The 19,317-nt window shown below is 50.7% G+C and overlaps 10 protein-coding genes across 10 annotated transcripts; 5 read left to right on the top strand and 5 right to left on the bottom strand.

Annotated features, from left to right (window-relative positions):
- Positions 1-849: 849 nt before the first annotated feature.
- On the top strand, positions 850-3,909 carry N7484_000155 (DUF2293 domain-containing protein; the record flags this gene model as incomplete). Its single annotated transcript, XM_057110576.1, has 5 exons — positions 850-984; positions 1,043-1,162; positions 1,223-1,513; positions 1,581-3,697; positions 3,783-3,909. 5 exons carry the CDS (start codon positions 850-852, stop codon positions 3,907-3,909), a joined length of 2,790 nt encoding a protein of 929 aa, XP_056977802.1.
- A 393-nt stretch (positions 3,910-4,302) lies between these two features.
- On the bottom strand, positions 4,303-4,593 carry N7484_000154 (copper metallochaperone ATX1; the record flags this gene model as incomplete). The annotated part of the gene is made up of 2 exons (XM_057110575.1): positions 4,303-4,454; positions 4,506-4,593. 2 exons carry the CDS (start codon positions 4,591-4,593, stop codon positions 4,303-4,305), a joined length of 240 nt encoding a protein of 79 aa, XP_056977801.1.
- Positions 4,594-4,878: 285 nt separating this feature from the next.
- N7484_000153 (uncharacterized protein) lies at positions 4,879-7,939 on the bottom strand (the record flags this gene model as incomplete). Its single annotated transcript, XM_057110574.1, has 3 exons — positions 4,879-5,773; positions 5,825-6,539; positions 6,586-7,939. 3 exons carry the CDS (start codon positions 7,937-7,939, stop codon positions 4,879-4,881), a joined length of 2,964 nt encoding a protein of 987 aa, XP_056977800.1.
- Positions 7,940-8,197: 258 nt separating this feature from the next.
- On the top strand, positions 8,198-9,030 carry N7484_000152 (kinetochore Spc25 family protein; the record flags this gene model as incomplete). The annotated part of the gene is made up of 2 exons (XM_057110573.1): positions 8,198-8,429; positions 8,486-9,030. 2 exons carry the CDS (start codon positions 8,198-8,200, stop codon positions 9,028-9,030), a joined length of 777 nt encoding a protein of 258 aa, XP_056977799.1.
- A 141-nt stretch (positions 9,031-9,171) lies between these two features.
- On the bottom strand, positions 9,172-10,426 carry N7484_000151 (SKI complex subunit WD repeat protein SKI8; the record flags this gene model as incomplete). Its single annotated transcript, XM_057110572.1, has 7 exons — positions 9,172-9,355; positions 9,413-9,599; positions 9,653-9,746; positions 9,795-9,961; positions 10,010-10,270; positions 10,337-10,373; positions 10,424-10,426. 7 exons carry the CDS (start codon positions 10,424-10,426, stop codon positions 9,172-9,174), a joined length of 933 nt encoding a protein of 310 aa, XP_056977798.1.
- Positions 10,427-10,857: 431 nt separating this feature from the next.
- Positions 10,858-11,335, bottom strand: N7484_000150 (mitochondrial 54S ribosomal protein bL32m; the record flags this gene model as incomplete). Its single annotated transcript, XM_057110571.1, has 2 exons — positions 10,858-10,895; positions 11,053-11,335. 2 exons carry the CDS (start codon positions 11,333-11,335, stop codon positions 10,858-10,860), a joined length of 321 nt encoding a protein of 106 aa, XP_056977797.1.
- Positions 11,336-11,587: 252 nt separating this feature from the next.
- aspD (septin aspD) lies at positions 11,588-12,954 on the top strand (the record flags this gene model as incomplete). Its single annotated transcript, XM_057110570.1, has 6 exons — positions 11,588-11,726; positions 11,785-11,913; positions 11,978-12,059; positions 12,121-12,258; positions 12,339-12,552; positions 12,619-12,954. The coding sequence occupies 6 exons, from the start codon at positions 11,588-11,590 to the stop codon at positions 12,952-12,954; spliced, it is 1,038 nt and encodes a 345-aa protein (XP_056977796.1).
- A 611-nt stretch (positions 12,955-13,565) lies between these two features.
- Positions 13,566-15,440, bottom strand: N7484_000148 (putative Golgi matrix protein; the record flags this gene model as incomplete). The annotated part of the gene is made up of 5 exons (XM_057110569.1): positions 13,566-13,971; positions 14,027-14,742; positions 14,805-15,209; positions 15,266-15,366; positions 15,416-15,440. 5 exons carry the CDS (start codon positions 15,438-15,440, stop codon positions 13,566-13,568), a joined length of 1,653 nt encoding a protein of 550 aa, XP_056977795.1.
- A 1,563-nt stretch (positions 15,441-17,003) lies between these two features.
- On the top strand, positions 17,004-17,288 carry N7484_000147 (uncharacterized protein; the record flags this gene model as incomplete). The annotated part of the gene is made up of 1 exon (XM_057110568.1): positions 17,004-17,288. The coding sequence occupies one exon, from the start codon at positions 17,004-17,006 to the stop codon at positions 17,286-17,288; it is 285 nt and encodes a 94-aa protein (XP_056977794.1).
- A 586-nt stretch (positions 17,289-17,874) lies between these two features.
- Positions 17,875-18,105, top strand: N7484_000146 (uncharacterized protein; the record flags this gene model as incomplete). The annotated part of the gene is made up of 2 exons (XM_057110567.1): positions 17,875-17,932; positions 17,972-18,105. 2 exons carry the CDS (start codon positions 17,875-17,877, stop codon positions 18,103-18,105), a joined length of 192 nt encoding a protein of 63 aa, XP_056977793.1.
- Between the last annotated feature and the right edge of the window lie 1,212 nt (positions 18,106-19,317).

Here is a 19,317-nt window from a genome sequence, read left to right as displayed (position 1 = left end):
ATGTGGGAAGGGACAGAATTGGAAAGCGATCGAGGGAAGTAATCCGTATGCAGCTGTACGTGCCTCCAGTTGCTGCTCTAGTCACGTGAATTAGCTATGCCGAGAAAGAGACAAACCCCGCAGACTCTTTAGTGATACAGGGTACTACGGGGTATATGCGTCTTTTGATGGTATGTACTAGAAGATTTATCATGGAGACAATGTGTCATGACGATATCAGGAAATATTTGGGAGTGATCAACAGGGTTCCAAGACCGTGGTATGCAGTGCATGAATGACTGCTGAGTAGCCACTCGGATCTGGAATAGGTACATAGAACAGCATCTTACAAGTTTCGATCTCTCTCCTTTCGATGTAACTTTCGAGTCCATTGATATAGCAGCAAGAGATGAATAATTGGACGGTAGCATGCAGCGGATGCAGAACACCGAACATAGAATACAGTAATCTCTAGCTGCAGCCTCAGGCCCCACTTTCCTCAAGAGAAACAAGAACAGGTGACTTTGGGCCGCAACACTTCATGCCAACGTTCTCCCTCTCTTCCACTTCTCCTCCTATAAGAAAAAATCAAAGTGGGAAAAATAAAAACCCAATCACTCGATGTACCCTGGTTCATTTGTATGAGCTGGCTCCAATCATTTTGCAACGGAATTTCATTCTGATTATCTTGTGTACTTGGTCTTCACCAAAAAGTGGTTTTTATATGAACCTGACCGCCCTACTTTGGCGATCTTTGAATCTTCCCTTCGATCTTCCCTCCCAACGCGTCGACCACTCCGGCCTAGAAATATGTGTTGAAACTTCACAGGTGGTGTGGTATAAAGTGCCAACCGTGGGAAAAGAAAAAGAATGGCCCGAGTTGTGAGGAGAGCTGCCTCGGCTGCGGCCTGGCGCGCCCCCAGCCGGGCCATCCAGAGGAGAGCTCGAAAGCACAAGGTTATTATGGAGTCGGTAACCCAGGAGAAGAAAAAGTTGCGAAGCGTTGTGCGTGCCTCTCTGGATATGTCTTGAAGCAGGGAAGGAGGCCTAACAAGTCATACAGATCTGTTTTGAGGCAAAAGCACCTACGGGCTATACCTTCATCCCCGCCGGAAACCCACTCCTAACTACAGCCTGCAAGGAGCAGTGTCGGAAAGAAGGCTCCCAAATTTATGCAGTTTCGGTACGACTCACTGTCCCTGCCTTAGCGCGGGCTCCCAGGACGCAGCTCATTGATTTTTAGACAACCCCTCATATGCATACTCACAATCTCTCTCAACATGTCCACCGCATAGGCTATCATTTTCCTAGTACGGTGGTAGCGGCAGTATGCTCGGAGCTCGGATTATATCTCACCAGCACAGGAAAGGCAGTCTCCTTCCACACACTTGGTACAGTAGATGATCGCCGCCCACCGGACTCCGAGGTCTCCCAAGAGGTGATCAATACAGAGGCAAGGGACGCGATCAAGGATTTATTTCCCAATGTTCCAGACAAGGATCTATTTCAGATAATCAAAACTTCATTTCAAAAGGTATGTTCATTGGAATACCCCAATTACAAGTTGTCAGATCGGGGATGCCTGACATCGTGGATGTCAGGGTCAACGCAAAGTCGGTACGGCATCAGAACTACCTTTAGCTCGCCGAGCCCAGTTGGCAGTGGTGGCCCATGTCCGCCACCTCTACACTGACTATGACCGGCTTCTTAGACAGGGGTCATTCCAGGAAGCCAGATCTGCGGTTGAGCAACCCACCCTGGCCAAGGTTGTTGCATGGCGTGGTGATGATGAGAATGGCGAGACTGTCCTGGAGGATGTTTTCCGGGAAGTCATCGTCATATCAGATGATGAGGACAGTGAAACCGAAGAAGAATCAACCACTACCGCCCACCGGGACTACAGCGTGGAGATTCTGTCCAACACAGCCGGGACCCATGAGATTCAGACCCAGCCTATAAGTGCGGACCTTGTAACCAGCCAGGATCCCACCCAGGAGCTCTCCGAGGAGGCGCCACCTGGTTTCCGCATTATCCCTGAACAGAAAACCATCGATCGACGAGGATTTAGCAGATATCAAGCCTGGAACCGCGCTTTGCATAGATACCGAGCTGAGGCTCAACGCACCGAGCAGCCCCGGCTTGGTGACATCTCCCCGGAACAGCAAAGCCCTCTATATGCGAAGCGACCTGCTGTCACTCAGGAGAACTCGGAGCCTATCAGGCGCCGGGAAATCCCTAATACCATGGAATCCACTCCTAGAGTCATCGCAGGCCCTCTCTACGGTAAAACCTTGGCTCAGCGATTGCCTGCAGGCAGGAGTCACGTAGGTACTCTGGAAAGGCGTGTTCCATCAGAAGGCGAGCGCCTATTCCCCCAGTTTGGGCCTATGGGAAGGCCCCCAGCACTAACCACGCAGAAGCCGCATGAGATACGCCTTATGGAAACAGCTCCTCGTTGGAACGTCCACACCAATCACCCACAAGGTAAACCTCAGTCGGTTGTTGACTCAACGCGACTTGAAAGGATTCATCTGCCACCACATGACCGAGTCAATGCACCCATGTTTGTGAGCGGGCCTAAAGAATCGCAACAGCGCAATGAAAGCCAATTTGGTCCCAGGAGTGAAGCCCTGATGCCCTCCCAAGTCCGGCCAGGAGCAATTTCCCAGGATCATGTTCTCCCTTCTATTGAAACTCCTTGGCCCTTGGAAAAACGGCGCCCGGAGTTTCGTTTAGAGCATTTGACTAAAAGGATGTCGCTCCGTTCTGTAACACCAGTTCACCCAGGAGAAAATCATGGCAGTGGATCTGGCCCAGGTAGCCCGGATGATCAAAACTGCAAGAGAAGAAGATTGACATACTATGCTGGTCCTCAACCCGATACTCGTTCCGATCCTTGGAATGCAAGACCCATTGGAATCCCGGTCTCTGAAGAGCAAGTGCCAAAGGTCCATTATCGCCGCGATGAACTCGGACCTGAGCATCGTCCACAGGATACGCAATATCTCCGTCGAGATCATCTCCCTTCAGGGGAACAGCCTTTGCTTATAGGACACCAGCGTGAAAGACAGCCTGGTTTCTTTGTTCCACAGGTCATCAGCTTGGATTCTAGACGGGAATTGGATCGCACACGTCCCGTTGATCCACTGGGGCATATTTCCATGCATCCCTTCCAGTCCTCTACCGGAACCAGTGGCATGGTGACAGCTGGTGATCGAGCATTTAGAGCGGTCCCGGATGTCCCTCGCCCTGAAGTTCGCTCGTACTATGATGATCGTAGCCCCCACATGGATCAGGCCCGTCCTTCAACTCTTGAGGAATTCCGTCCATCCCCCTGGAATCCCCATATTGATGGTGAACGTCCTCTGGCTCATAATGCTCCCCTTGGAAAACAGTACGCCGATGGCTTTGTTCGTTCCGTTGATGTTCGCGAGGCTCGCCCAGCTGACTATTTTGTTGAACGCCCACGACCCCACTCTACTCGTGGGGGAGACAATCTCATCCAGCCAAGCCGGACCAGGATTCCCGACCCAATGCTTGCCAAGGATTATAACCAGCCTCGGGCGTCCTCCGAGCAACGTCTCCCAAGTCCCCGAGTGACGCATAGTTCTCACCAGACATTCAGTCATCCAGAGACTATTCCTGGGACTCGCCTTCCTCACGGACGTGTGCCGACCCCTCGGGAAAGACGGCCTGGCAGCGGGCTTAGCAACGCGCGGTAAGCCTTCTATTTGGGACTGGAAACCAACCGATCACGCACTTCCTTCTAGATCCTTTTCCGCTGTAACTAACTGGCTCCGCAGACGCGTGCATGATCCCCGAACATTTCAAATGGCGGAACAGAACCGCCCTATCTATGTGCAACGAGTTGAATCGCAGCCGCCTCAATATTCGATGTCGGACGGAAGGCCTGTGCTCGTGATGGATTGAAGGTTTACGAGGCGTTCTCCAGGCTTTTCTTTTTTCTTTATTGAATCGTGGAATTTCGGCGCATCTTTCCTTCCTCTTTTTTTTTCTTTTTTTGGCCTTTATCCTGTTTTCCATGATACCCATCTGCATCTTCTTAGAACGTCTGCGTTCATGGGACTTTACAATACAAAATTACTCAATGTCTATGGTCTTGGAATGAGGTTTCTTACCAAATCATCTACTAGTATTGGTATCGGAGTTGGTAGGAATGTACCGGATGCAAAAGGTAGATTGCGCTTATAACATGAGATCCCTATCTTGTGGCCAATCCATCAATACCATAAACGCGGGCTAGAAACAGATGCGTGCGTGGTTCGGCGCAAGCGCATGTTTCCCCGGGGTGGTGTTACCAGTTCAAACACTCATAGTCTGACCATCCGCCTCGCCACTGTTCACGGTCTTTCCGGTTTTCTTGATCGCGGCCAGCACGGTATCGTAGGAAACAGTCGGCTCGGTGGAAATGTTTGCCGTCTGGGACTCAAGGTTGACGTCGAAGGACTTGACACCTGTACCAGATGATTAGTCTCGTTGCGGACGAGAGCTTCAAGGTAATTTACCTTCGAGTTTCTTGAGAACCCGCTCGACGGCGCCAGAGCAGCCGCCACAGCTCATGGACACATTGAACTTGTACTGGTGATCCGACATGATTTGGAGTGAGGAGCGGGGAGTGCGGGGGAAGTGGAAATGGCAGAAAAAAAAAAACCAAAAAGAAAAGAAAAACAGAGAGACCCGGGTAAGTGGGATATCCGATATGCAGACGATCAGGACCTTTGAAAGTAAGGGATGAAGAAAGAGCAGGCGCCGATGGATTTATAATCGTTATCCCTTGAGCGATTTCTGCGATTGGTTTTCCCGCTTGAAGTGGGTTTGGCAACCATTGCGTATTAATTGTATGATATATCACTTCTGATCTTTAATTCTTTGATTATGCTAAAACCCTTCTGCCCGCTTCCTCTTCTTGTTGCTCTTCACTTTCCGTGCCCCGAACTGGCCTCGCTCGGTCTGAGTCATGAATTTGTCACTGATCGAGGGCTGACTGCTGGCCGGGAATCCCTCAGGCTGACTACCCCAGGTCCGAATTTGGGGAGTGCTGGGTATGCGCGACAAGGATGGCGTGGCGACCGGTGTCTGCGATAATTGGGTTTGCCGTGATCGTTTCTTACGCACCCGGCGTTGAGGAAGCCCCTCCTGTCCCTGTGAAACCTGTGTCCAATTGTAGGTGGAGGGATCAGTCCCCACCTGCCAGTGGGACAGCACGTTGACGACATTTCGTGGCAGTGGGCGGGGCTTCCTGAAGGTGATGAATTCAGAGAGACTACTGAAGGCCGTGGCCGGAGCCTTCTCATCTTCCGGCTCTGGTTGGGAGCTCCGACTCCCAAATTCGGTATTTTGGCTTGAAAGAAGCTGTGAGGATGCCGGTCCGGCCTGGACTGGTGTGTCATTGGAGAGTCCATCTATCTGTGGGTTGACCACCTTGGACTCATTGGGGATTTGAATAATTCTTGCCAAGAAAACATCGAGGGCGACGCCACGAATGATTTTCTCTTTCATCCGACGCGTCGAGTGAGGTATGTCATTTGGGAGATTGGTGAGCCACTGATGGACGAGTTGGTCATAAATCTCCAAAAAATCCAGGCCCGACTTCTTCTCCCGAGAAGCTACTGACATGGCTGGAAACACATTGCAAAATCGGCGCGAGAGAATCAAAAATTGATGTTGGGGTTTAAGATCGGGGTTGTCAGGAAGAATGGTCGATACAAGACGTTTCGTGTCATGCACACTTTCCTCGATATCATTTGACACCGGTCGACCGCTAATCTGGAACCTGGAATATATTAGTCAAAGGAATGATGTCTGTCATCCCGAAAGAACTTACAGTGATCGACAGTTCTGCCGGGGTTTCGCGTCCCCGACTGTTACGCTATCCAGATCACGAATAATTTGGTCAATGGTAGGCCGAGACTGTTCAAGCTTTGCCTGAGCAAAACAGCCAGCAACACCCTTCAAGCAACGTTTATAGAGGAGACTTAGGTTGAGAGTCCAGCGCAAGCCTTCGTAGGTAGTTTGATGATTAGTGGATCGGGCCGCAGTCCGGGCCTGAGTTCGGACCATAGTCTGCGTAGTCCGCGTAGTTCGGGCCTTATTGTGAGGAGGCATTACAGGCTCATGCCAGTCGTCAACCACAAAATCATCGCCAACTCTCTCAAAGGGGCGTTTACTCGCACGAAGGATATAGTGGTTGACATGATTTTCGATTCCCATGCGCTTTCGCAAGCTCCGGTGTGATGGGCCCTTGAAAAGCGTTTCATGCACAGCGAAAGATGGATCCATCCAGAAAAGCTTTACAAGAGTCATATCACTGTGTGCACTTCCATGGGCAGGCGAATGATTGACTTCTTTGAACACAAATGTCGAGTAGCGGAGCGATGTATTAGAAGGCACATCACCTATGGAAGACGGATCTAGTGGTGGTTGGAAATTCAAGAAGAAACCGGAACCAAAGAATCCCTCCGTCCGTCGATCACTAGCATAGGGACACGGAAATACCTCAACAACCTCACTGACGCGGGAGTACACGACGAGATACAAATCTGTCTCGGTCAGCATTGCATCAATATGCACAAACGGCACACGTACAGTCTCCGATCAATAAATCACTAAGCCTCAAGGTCGTGTCAAAGTTGTAAGTATCTCGATGAAGATGCCTGACTAGTGATGCTTCCAGAGGCTCGTGCCTATCCTCTTGATCCCACGGTGCAGTTGTTATATCGAAGAGCAGAAGTCGGGCTGACGTGAGGATACAGAACTGCGCTGTGTTTTGGGGGCTCCTCTTCACATCAAGGACCCATTCAGGCTGGCTCTTTCTTTCAGGGCCTTCCATTACAACAGGGTGGGTCCCCAATTTCAATTGGATGGCACGAGGTTCGATCCCCTCTAGATGAAAAAGCATGGCGGATCGGCGATCAGCAACCAGGATTGTCGAGGAATCAAGAACCCACTGAATGGATGCCCAGTCAGCAGGCTTATCATTGTCGGTGTCTATTTGATCGAGTGTTGATATTGACCCTCTGGGGCCAGGAACGAGGGCGTTGGGTTTGCCTCCTTTATTGTTGGTTTGTACTTCCCAAATACTCCAGTTGCCCCTAATGTCAGTGATAGCCAACGTGTTTTGATGGCTAGGGTGAAATGCTACATCAGCATGCGGGTGGCCCCCGGTCCATGTGATCGGGATCTCGACGAGGGGATTCGCATCCAGGCGAGACGTCCGTAGTGAAGCCAGGTTCGTCGTGAGATTACCATTGTAGAGGTTGATAGGTGCGGTTGGAGCACGTCTGTATAGAGGCCGAAATATCACGGTCGAGTAAAGAAGGCGAGCAGCCATCCACGTGCCTTGTCTCTCGCTCTCGGGAGGTTGTGAAAAGCATATTTGTTGGATACGAGCTCCTGGTATCGACCATTCAGTCGCTTCTTCATCGCTGATGGCTGGGACCAATACTGTAGATTCAACAAGCGGCAGCTTCAGAGTATCCTCAAGTATCATGCGCAGTGAGATGACATTTCTATCTTCTCCGGTCACAGTCGCTGCGATCGAGATGTGACTGGAATCCTGAGGGGAAACTGCGGCGTACCCCAAGTCCAGCAGTGCTGACGGGGGAAAATTGTAATTTCTCGCTGTCGATGACTCGAGGGGTTCATGAAGCAGCCAAGGGAAGCGCACTAAGTACAAATCCGGGTATTGCTTCAGGATCGATTTGATTTCCTTCTTGGGGGGTCGACCATGTGTACTGAATAGCTTGGGATTGGCGGTGTATGGAGGTGATGGAATCACCGACTTGGATGCAATAACCATCTTTGATGTCGATGGAATCACCGTCTTCGTCACTCCCGTATACAACAATGATGGCATGGCTGGGTTAACCGATGGGAAGCTCCAGGATTTGGTCTTCCTTACGTAGCGGATGGGCCCAACGGCCCTCTCTTCATAATCCATCGGATATTGCTGTGCTTGCATGCGCAAGAATAAGCCAGATCATTTCGGCAGGGTAAAACCGCCAATTATAAAGGAAGCTGAGATATCAAGCTGTGATTGAAGCTGTGACGGAGAATCGAATAGTATCTGGAGTTTTTTCTTATCGATAAGGCGATAACCACGATAAGACTGCCGTTGCGCCGCAACCCAAACATCACACTTTCCCTCTCCACGCGCTTGACCTTGAATCTGATCTTCGCGTCGAATGCAACTCTAATCATGACATCTTCGTTCGATCCATCGCTCTCAACGAGTGGCATGCGCCCTCCTCTGGCGTCGGCAGATGCGCCATCCATGGCGGACTCCTTACCTAGCATCAACTTTGGGTTTGAAGACTTGCGCAATCGCATGGCACAATTTACTGTAAAATTCGATGCATTCATTGAACGGGGGCGCAAACAGGTCCTCGAGGAGAGAAACCAGTTTCATATCAATCTTGCTGAGTTACAAGGTGCGTTGGGGGGTATAACTTCACTTTCCCCGCCTTTAACTGACTTGTAAACATAGAGGACGAACGGATGCGGCAACGTGACATTGAGATTTTGAATCTCAAATCCCAAACCCACGAACAAACTCTTCAGAAAGAGGCGGCTGAGGCGGCTGAAATGCACACGGCTATTTCCACGATCACCATGGAACGCGACGCTCGTCTCATCAAGCGAGACCGTCTCAAACAGCAAATTGCGGAAACCCGAAAGGCAATCAACCAACGACTAGAGGCACAGAAAAATCACGCAAAACACCTGGACGCGCAATCTCGGCTCAACAACCCGGAATTGGAGTTTTGGCAGGATTACCTCTGTTTACGAATTGAGGGAGCAGGCCGAGAGGACCGGTTGAAATTTGTTTACAGCCATGTAGTAGAGAAGGACTGGGAAGCGGAGGCATGGTTTGAATTGGGAACAGCCAGTCGTGATTACGAAGTCTTTCACACCCGACCCAAGGTGAACCGTGAAGCTCTGGAGCGCGAGGTTGATCTTGTTAATGAGGACCGAGACTTTGGCGCATTCCTCAAACGAATGCGCAAGTTATTCGTGGAGACTATGAACTAAAGATAGATTCTCAGACTGTATGGATATCTGTGTTATGAAATTCATGAGCTTTAAAGCTGGAGCATTACCATGTTCGCCGAAATCATCAGGGCCTCTCGTAGGCCACTTTTCGTATGCCATTGGCAAAGACAACGCTTTTCTTCAACCCCCGGTAGCCTCGCGGTAGAAGGCAAGACTTCTGTTTGCGCCGGCGGTTACAAAGGCCTCGGATCTGCTGCTCTTGGGCAACCATTTCACGCTCCAGACAGCCTTTTCTGTCTCGGATTGGGTGGCAACGCACATCTTGGTATCCATGGACCAGACCTTGACTTTCCCATCAAATGAACTGCGGAAACGGGTTAGTGATAGACTTGGCGTGGTCAAAGGATTGAATAAATATTACCTGCTGAGAAGATACTCTCCAGTGAAGCTCCAGGAAAGAGACAATACCCAGGCAGCATGGCCTGAGAGGTTTGCAATTTGTTCCCCGGAGGATGTGTCATACAGCACAATCACCTTGGAGTCTCCAGCTGCTGCCAGAATCTTTCCTCCAGGTGAGAAAGCCACCGATCGAACCGGCTTCACCAAGCCTGCATATCTTGTTAGGTCCTATAGAAATCTCCGGGCTTATTGCACCACGTACCAGACAGAGAGAACGGCATGCGCCCTGTTTCTGTGCTGAAGATGTAGACGGCACCACTTTCATGGCCGCTGGCAATAAAGCGGCCATCAGGCGACTAGAAATCTTAGCAGAGGATGTGATGGGATGCTCTTCGAGGACCTACCAGGTCGATACAAGTACCAAAACTGCCCTTGGTCTCGTGGTCTCGAATTTGAGTCCCGTTCGCACTTAGGTCCCATACTCCAACTCGACCATCTTGGGAGACACCAGCCAGGTACTGACCGTCCTCAGCCAATGCCATTGCCCACACTTTCACCTTGGCTAGGTTGGCTGGAAATGGGTCAGTATAAACCTCTCATCTAGAAGTGATGACGATACCTGAAGAAGTCTCGTCAGCTGACCAATGGCCATCCTGGCAAGCCCAGACTTTTATATCGCCTGCAAAGCCTGCGGTGACGGCGCGGGAACCTTTGGCATCGGTGACCACATGGTGGCAGCCCAAAGTGTGAGCTCCGTCGATTGACTGGACTAATGGGAAGTCTGCCTCGATGGTGGAATGGACCTTGAGAGACGGGGAACCTGAGGCAGATAGGACATGCTTGTCCGTCACTGCCAGAGAGAAGATATCCACGGGGTGCGCTGGATGAGGGGTTAGCTTGATTTTGTGCAGCCTGATAACCATTCGAAGATTCCATAATCACTCACCATTGTCAGTCGAGCCCCACGCGAGATATTGTCGCGACTGTCGAGTTTTAGTTAGGACTTCATAGCAGGTTGAAAGATTATGATTACCATTGTTTGGGACAAATTGCACCTCGAGTTGGTTGGTTCGAAAGTATCGCCGCGGTTACGGAATGACGTTGGTTGGCTTTGCCCGCAGTCCGCCTTTTCGACCCCAGTTGACATGCGCCGGCACTCGTAACAATTACAACGGTTTCAATCTACTCTCTCTAGGCCATGTCATTACATCCTACACGAAAATTGGAGCTTGTCAATTGGAATTTATCACAATTGATTGGAGGCCATTAGGACCTTTGGAATAATACAAATTTTCTTTGTCCCCCACGTAACCAGACGCCAGGTGCCATGCAGCAGATAGATTTTATCTGCAGATCCCAAAAAAAATGAAGAAGCCAACTCTAGAAATACACAATCCGTCTTTTGTCCTCCACTGGATGATTCAATTGTACTCGACCGCGCGATCAGAATCCTGGATCATTGCCAATTCATGCGGTTTGGACCGACTTCCACGATTGTTGGATATCTATTTTCGGCGTTAGTTTCAGAGTTCCAGCTTCCTTACATCCTTGGCTTTTCCTCCTTCTGGGTCTGAAAAGGGAGAAAGAGAGTCCAATTTGTATCGCCAGAGCCTAGCGGCATGACATGACCTCGGCGATAAACATTCCCAGGCACACACGTACCTTTCACGCAGTTAGGACACAACAGATGAGCCCGCTTTACTTGACCACAGCCCGGACACTTATTGAGACTTTGAACATCCTTCAGAGCCTTTCCAGCCATTTGGCGATGACGCTTTTTCATGTGCGAGGTCTTTTTCTTCGGGACGGCGCGGAGGACCGAGTCCCAGAGATCGGACAGGAGCGGCGGGACGGTAATGGAGATGGAGGGTAAGGCGATTGCGGCCGAGAGGAAGCCGAACCGAGGCAGCTGAGGGACAGCTCTGGAGGCGAGGGACAAAGCCATGGTGGAGATGATTGACGTTGGGGAAGGTGGTTTGCACTGCTAAAAAGCCAAAGATTCGGTTTGCGCAGCGTCCACGCTAGTCCCAATGGGGCATAGCGTCCACCCCTGAGTTGTCGATAATGAAAGCACAACTTAAGGGGCTTCACCTGGTTTGCTCTTTCTTGAGGTCTTTGCTCTGCTTTCGGGGATATCTTATACATTGCTTCTCTGGAATTATTGCCCTCCCTTACTCTCCCACACTTTTCCCCCATAATGGCCGCCGCTACCACCTCTGCTACGGGTCAACAGCCCACCGTCTTCCCCCACAGCCATGTCGGTTTCGATAGCATCACCTCCCAGATTGAGCGGAAGCTGTTGAAGCGTGGTTTCCAGTTCAATGTTATGTGTGTCGGTACGCGCAGGCTCTTTTTTATATGATCCACCTTGATCATTACTAAACTCTTATACAGGACAAACTGGTCTGGGCAAGTCCACCCTTGTCAACACCATCTTCGCGTCCCACCTGATCGACTCCAAGGGTCGCCTTACCCCCAATGAGCCCGTGCGCTCCACCACCGAAATCCAGACGGTCTCGCATAGTACGTTTGCATGGTAGCAAGGAATCTTTTCGCACAAGACCGCAATTGCTGACATGGTTACTAGTCATCGAGGAGAACGGCGTGCGTCTCCGCCTAAACATCGTCGATACACCCGGTTACGGAGACCAGGTCAACAACGACCGTTGGTACGCATTCAATTTCCAACTAGGATATTTTATACATTCCCCCGCGCTAACATGGCATCAGCTGGGACCCCATTGTCAAGTACATCAAGGATCAGCACTCGGCATACCTTCGCAAGGAGCTCACAGCTCAGCGAGAGCGTTATATTCAAGATACCCGCATCCACTGCTGCTTGTTCTTCATCCAGCCCTCTGGTCACGCGTGAGTCTCTCCTGGAATTGGAAGGAAGCACCAATCTTCTTACTTCAACCCCCCAAACTAATACATGATGGACCTGTCAGCCTCAAGCCCATCGATATTGTTGTTCTGAAGAAGCTCTCCGATGTTGTCAATGTCGTCCCCGTTATCGCCAAGGCCGATTCTCTGACCCTCGAGGAGCGCCAGGCTTTCAAGGAGCGCATTAAGGAGGAATTCGCCTTCCACAACCTGAAGATGTACCCCTACGACAACGGCGAGCTTGATGATGAGGAGCGGGCTATCAACGCTCAGATTAAGGTAAGAAAGAGAGAAAGAGAGATCAAACATGATCTTTTGGCATAGATATTGACCATGACTTTGCAGGACATCATTCCATTCTCAGTTGTCGGCAGTGAGAAGACCATCGTGGTCAACGGCAAGCAGGTTCGCGGCCGCCAGAACCGCTGGGGAGTTATCAACGTCGAAGACGAGAACCACTGCGAGTTCGTCTACCTGCGCAACTTCCTGACCCGTACCCACCTGCAGGATCTGGTGGAAACCACCAGCCAAATCCACTACGAGACCTTCCGTGCCAAGCAGCTGCTGGCTCTGAAAGAGAGCAGCGCCGCTGGCCACACGGGTGGCAGCCGGCCCATCAGCCCCTCGGCGGATCGCGAACTCAGCCGCAACTCGCAACGTGCGGCCATGAACGGATATTAATTTCCTGGTGGCGAGTGATGTGTAATGGTCACCTCTGGACGACATCATTCTGAAAAATTACCTGTCCCTTTCGACGGCCTTTGCAGATATCCCATTTTTCCTTTGCGTCTTCTGTTTTCGTCCTTTCCGTCACCGAGAAGAATTCGGGCTTTTTCTTATTACCATTTGTGTTGCGGGGGAAAAGTCTTTCTGACATCCAGCGCTATCTGGTTTCCTCCATGTACTTATTTTCCTTAATTATCCCGGAGAAACTCTTTTCAGTTCGCCTTTCCTTCTATCGCTTTCTAGCATAGTGAACTGGTCCGAAACCGCGATTGCGTCAACATCCTAGCGCGTTGCAAATGGAGCTGGGCAGAGAATCAGACCTCCCCGTACCGCAATGACCATATACCTTGATGTCCAGAGTACTTTAGCAACCTGCAAAGCCATGGGTAGATGATCATTTTTTCTTGTTGAACTACCAGATCAATTCCGGGACCTGATTCAAAGGGTAGAGAAAGCCTGAAAATAAGAGAACAAGGTCTGTAGAGGCATGTGTAGGGATTATACGGTATGGTAGTGATGCCTAGTATTTTGAGCTTCGTTTCTATACAACCGAAGACCCGAGAACACTATGATTTAGCAGGTCCTGGGTGGCTTCCTCGTCTCATGCTGTTCAGATTGCCGACCTCGGCTTCCTGTTCTAAGAAGTTAGACCATAACTCCGCTAGCGTTTCCTTGCTGGACGCTCCATTGTCCATGAATTCGGCCAGGTTGGGTGTACTGGGAGTCCGCAAAGGAGTTCCAGGAACCCGAAGCTTACCAGGCATACTTGAAGTGCCTGGTCGAGCGAGCCCAGCTTGTTCTCGTTGTTCTGAATACATCCGTAAGTATGTTGGGTGATACTTAGTAACCTTGGAGAAGAACTCACCATCATCCCAGCCCAAAAGGGCTGCTATGAGTTGCAGGATTTGGAACTTCTTGGGATCCGATCGATCCAACGCTAGGAAATGCAGTAAATGGTTGGTAACGATATGTCTAGGGATATCAGTATATATATCAGGCGAGGGTATGCCAGCTCTCGAGGACTCACCGGTCCACATTATCTTCCGGCTTCCCCTTCTTGAGGAATCGCAGGGCCTTGGTAAGGTGGTCGTTCAGCGTAACTGCTTCATGACGCAACTTTCCAATGAGAAGGTTCTTCTCTTTCACTTCCTTCTCGAACGGGCGCACTCGATCCAGTTCTTCTTGTGCGGTCTTAACATTTTTGTCCGCATCGCTGGCTTGTTGCTGTGCCTCTCGGAGCGATCGTCTCAGCTCCTCCAACTGAGTATCTGAGCTCTCTACCAGCTCACGGAGCTCCTGTTTCCGTGCTGCTTGGATCTCCTGCAGGGCCCGTTGGAGACCGTCGACGGTAGATTGCTGAACATCGCGTTCATTCGTGGCCTTTTCGTAGGCATCACGGAGGTTCCCAAGCTGCTCCTCGAGATCCACGACCTTCTCACCCAGATTCTCCCGGATAGATCGCTCCTCCATCGCAAGTACTTCCCAATTATGCATGGCCTCCTTGGCTTGCTCGAACTCGGATTGCAGATAGGACTCCTGTTCGATCAATTCTTGTCGCTCCTTCGTCCAATTCTGCTGGGAGAGGGTTGTTCGGTCTCGGAGCGTAGCGATTTCTTTGGATTGCTGTGCTGATTCGTCAGAGAGGGTCGCAACCTCCGTTGACTTGGCTTCGAGCTGTGACTTCAAGCTTGCATTCTCATCCTCGAGTTCCTCAATTTGAGATCGCGCTTGGGTCAATTCCTCCTACAAGAACTGCATGAGCAAGAGCGCAGGTAATTAAGCATTAGTTGAGCCAATTCACGCACCTCGTCCTCCTTGAGTCGCTCTCCCAATTGAGATTTGATGATATTCACGCGCTCCAAGAGTTTCTGAAACTGAGTCTCTGCCTGCTCCTTCTTGGACTCTGCATCGTCCAGTTTCTGCTGTAGCGCCTCCATTTCCACCCGATGTTTGGATTGAATCTCCTCTAGTGATTTGCGCATGTCGGTGACTTCGGCCCGTAGGGAATCTCGGTCTCGAACCAGCGCATCGAAACGGTCCTTGGGCTCGGCCTCGGCCTCAGACTCGGTCACAGCGGGGCGGGCATCTTGAGTCTCCCGTGGTCCATCGCCGGATTCGTGGTCATTGGCCGACTGATCGAGCGCGCCGTCTTGGGGTGGAGGGGCATCGGTGGAGGGGTTTTCTACCTCGTCCGGTCCATCGGGGTCGTCCTGGAATCCTCAGCACGGGGTTACAAGGGAGGATGGAGGATAGATCCATGACGCACCTGAGTGGCATCCTCGAGTTGTTCAGGAGCGCCTGCCGACTCGGTTTCGGCATTCCCCTTGGCGTGCGCGGCCTTCTTCTTGTTCTTCTTGGCTTTCGCAGCTAGCAAACGATAAGTAGGCAATTCAAAATCAGAGATGAGCGAGCGCACCTTGAGTGGAGGGATTACTGGGCATGCTGGGTGGTTTGTGGTGAGGGAGAGCGGGATTGAAGGGAAGCTGTCAACATCTCTTCCGCCCCGGATCGCGATGATTAATCCACCCACGTCAACTGATAAATATGTCTAGTATGTATGGTATGGGTCATAGATTGGGCATTATCTACCAGGAGCCATTGAATAATTACACACATGATTAGAATGTATTGGAGATGGGATCTGCCTTCCAAGGTGCCCCAATGGTCGATATAAATATTGTACCTGAACACTCCTTTCCATCAAGTCTAAGTATAGATCAATCCCTCCCGAGGTATGACAGCCATTGGACCTCCATGTCGATACAAGCTAGCATAACCCATAGGGCAGACCCGACTAGTAGCAAGGCCGAGTCCGATCCACTAACGAAACCTCTCGTTTCATCATGATCGTTCGGACGGGCTCCGAATCAACTCTGATGGCCGTTCCGATGGCCTTTCCGAGGGCGTAGATTCCTTGTTTTCGAGAGCGGATCGAATCAGCCACGTATTAGAGTTGCGTGTGGAGTCCCTTTCTCACACAAACGGCCTTCCGAAACTCCTCGACGGAAAAATTGCAGTTTTTTAGGTTGTGGGGAAAGCGACTGGACTTCAATTCCGGCGCAATAGCCTGTCTGGGCTCTTGCTTCCGGTCTGTGCGAATCGGTAGGGCCACAGGCTTTGTAATCGCTCATTTCCCTTCCAATTTCCCGAATGTCGTCGTTGCCAGAAGATCACGCAAGCAGTTCGCCAGCTCTAACCTTAACGGGGCTCCATCGATCGTGTAGAAAGACATTCTGAAACGGCCTAGGAAGAGATCCCAGCCCAGATGGATAAGGGCATGCCCAGGATCAGCGCCAGCGAGTCCACCCACAGATCCTCGTGGAGAGAGCAATCTCCGGGTTGAACGATTTCCATTTGATATCGACCTGCCACAGATTGCCGAGGCCATGGCCTGATGGAAACTAATGACACGGAGCCGAAGTGAAGGAGCCTCAAAGAGCAGTGGAGCGTGCTCCACTCAACTGATGCACCGGACTTTGCACCATTCGCGCGAGTCGGATTGGCCTCTGCAATCTAAGCGATATGACCCTTGAACCCTAGCCTACGTGGTCTCGTCTCGATCCCTAGCTCGATCCTACCCGATGTCATTTTGCCTAAAAAAACCGTTACGCCAGCGTAAACGCTCACGGCCGGACCCGTTCTATGAACCCCACTCCAGCTTCATTCCGGATTGAAAGGGTTTTGGGTGTGTTTTTATTTTCCACGTCTCTGGTTTTCCTTTCCTCTTCGGCATGAAGGCCGTTGTGCAACCGAGTATAAGTACTAAATCCATAGGTCCTCCGAACCTTGACACAGTGATAATCTCGGCTTTACTGAGCCGGGACACACCCCCCTTTCTCTCTTTTACCCCCCCCCCGGCTCCACTTTGACTCCATTTCATGATTGAAAAGACTCGGGTTTTCCTGCTTGGTCGCATGCATTTCACCTCTGTCTTTACTTTCGCCCTGGGTGTCTTTGAAACCACTCCTTCACTTGTGAAGGGATAAACCCAGATTGATTTCGCCATGCCCGACTCCAAAGAACAGGAAAGCATTCGAACGGCCTTAGATCGCGCCCGCACTAATGATCCGCCGGTGGATGCTTCAACCTCCAGCATCCTCGAAGCCGCCATCGCCGATCTATGGACCCGGATTCAAGCGGAACAAGACACAATTGTCTTGACTTCAGATGAATTTGCCTTGTTCAATTATTTTCTACCTCGTCTCCGTATCAATCACCAGTCGATTACTCAGCGAGTCGTGAATCGATATTGGAACAGTTTTCATGACTCCAAAGGCGGCAAGAAATAACTTGGAAGATCCCAGCTGAATAGGCCAGAACAACTCTGTGACCTACATTGGGGGCCCAAGATGGGCATCCCTGCGCATTCCAGTCGAGGCGGCTGCGGTGACGTTGACTGCTTGGTCTTCTGTTAGGACCCCAATCAAGCTATGCTTCGACTTGTCCAGTGCATTCCACATGTCACTGTTACTACACCGACAGTATCTCCCTAGCCAGAGCAGGGATCCCCCGTTGGCCATGGATGGGGGATTCTGGGTGGAGCAAGGATATATTCCCGGTTGGATCGCCCCAGTCCCAGCTCGCCTATGAAGGAGGGGTTTGGGGGGGGAAGCATGCAGGCCATTGCGCTTCCAGCGGGAATTGGGGTATATATGCATGACTCAATCCCAGTCTCGGTTGGGACCACATGCATTCCCACAGGGCATTTCCGCATGGGAAATGTAATTTTGAAGAATCTCAAGGATTTCGAGAGGGTAAACCGACTGAAATTCTTGACATTAATTTGGCAGGATTTGGTGGAGAGCGTGTGACGCTGCATGGGCCCCTTAGCAATTCTCCGACTGGCTGTTGGGGGAAATTGGGACATGGGGGAAAATGTACCGTCGTGGTACTTTTGACCGGGAACTTGGTGGCCTGATTCTGCAAGAGATTGGTCGGTTAGACATGTATATTAATGTATTTGTTTCTATAGACTGGGACAGATTTGATATAAGAGTCGAATGCTTCGTGGTTAAGATGATGGCTTTCTGGTTCAACGAGGAACAGGCCAGCCGCCATGAGAATTTCACAGTTCTGCTTGGGTCGCTGGGCGTCGTGAACCTTTGATCTTGAAGCTTCATTGGATATTCTTGCCCCCTCCTCTCGTGATCAAGTGTCTTGCAAGACCATGCCCATGAAAAGGAGTGGTCTCATAGTAGCTACTCACGCCTCCACGTAGATTCTGGTAAACGGACCAAAGAGAGCAAAATAGCCCGATCATGCACTAACGGTTGTCCATCTCAGGATTACCGGGGGCCCTTTGAAATTCACAATCATGAGCGTTAGCATGAGGAAAGGTTGCCGACGAATGGTACTATCTGTCTCCGGGTCAAGAACGAGAGAGTGCGAGTCACATAAAGCCTGAACACGCGTGAAAGACCCGAAAAAGTCCCCCAACAAACAGACCGGTAGTCCTATGGCGATCATGAGTCTCAAGGTCATGGACCTAAAGCGGGCAGAACGCACCAAGCGCAGCACATCCTTGGAAACAGGAATCTCGGTCGCCTGTCACATTTCCTAAATAGATCCAAAAACCGACATAGATCACGATCCTTGTGTTTCGCGTGGCAGAGGGTCGGGGTGCATGAAACTGGGACCACGGAAGATAAAGACGTAGATGGTCTTGACGGCAACTGCCCATAATAACAGTCTAGAATGATCTGGTCGGTGCTTTGATAGGAAGTCTATCTTTGAGACCCTTACTGTTGGCATTGCCACTCCGTGAGCGATATAAATCTGACGAAATAGTTTCACGGGGCTGAGGACAGGAGCTGCGATGTCATTGCCCACAAGGACTTGGAGGGCGATTCCTGAGAACTTGTACAGGATCACTTCACAAGTCTGCAGCTGTGCAAGGGATTTTGAGAAGATTATTGATGACTCTGAATTTGAAGGAGAGAGTGAAGAAGGCAACGTGACCGGCACATGGAACGACCATGTTGGCAATGGCTGAATTATGGTGGGAACTGATGGCAATACCTGCAGGTGAGAGAAAGCCATACCCAAGCAGCAAGCCCCAATCAGGATCACCAAGGCATACCGTGATGCTCTTGATGGTGATTCATGGATAGGATGGTAGTTCAAGGAGAGTTAGGACGAATGACACAAGCGCCCCAATGGATACAGAATGGTACAAGTCGGGTGCCCAGCGAAGATATTCATCATCAGAGAACAGATCAGGACATGGTTTCCGGTCAGGAGATCCTCAGCATCTGCCATGTGCATTTGCATGAACCCTTGTTTCAGCTGGCTAATGGTATCCATGGCAAAGACACTTCT

The sequence above is a fragment of the Penicillium longicatenatum genome (assembly GCF_028827895.1).
Source record: "Penicillium longicatenatum strain IBT 33135 chromosome Unknown contig_11_segment0_segment0, whole genome shotgun sequence".
Lineage (NCBI taxonomy): Eukaryota > Fungi > Ascomycota > Eurotiomycetes > Eurotiales > Aspergillaceae > Penicillium > Penicillium longicatenatum.
The sequence above is the reverse complement of the archived record's forward strand: the minus strand, read 5'-3'. Positions and strand labels throughout refer to the sequence as shown.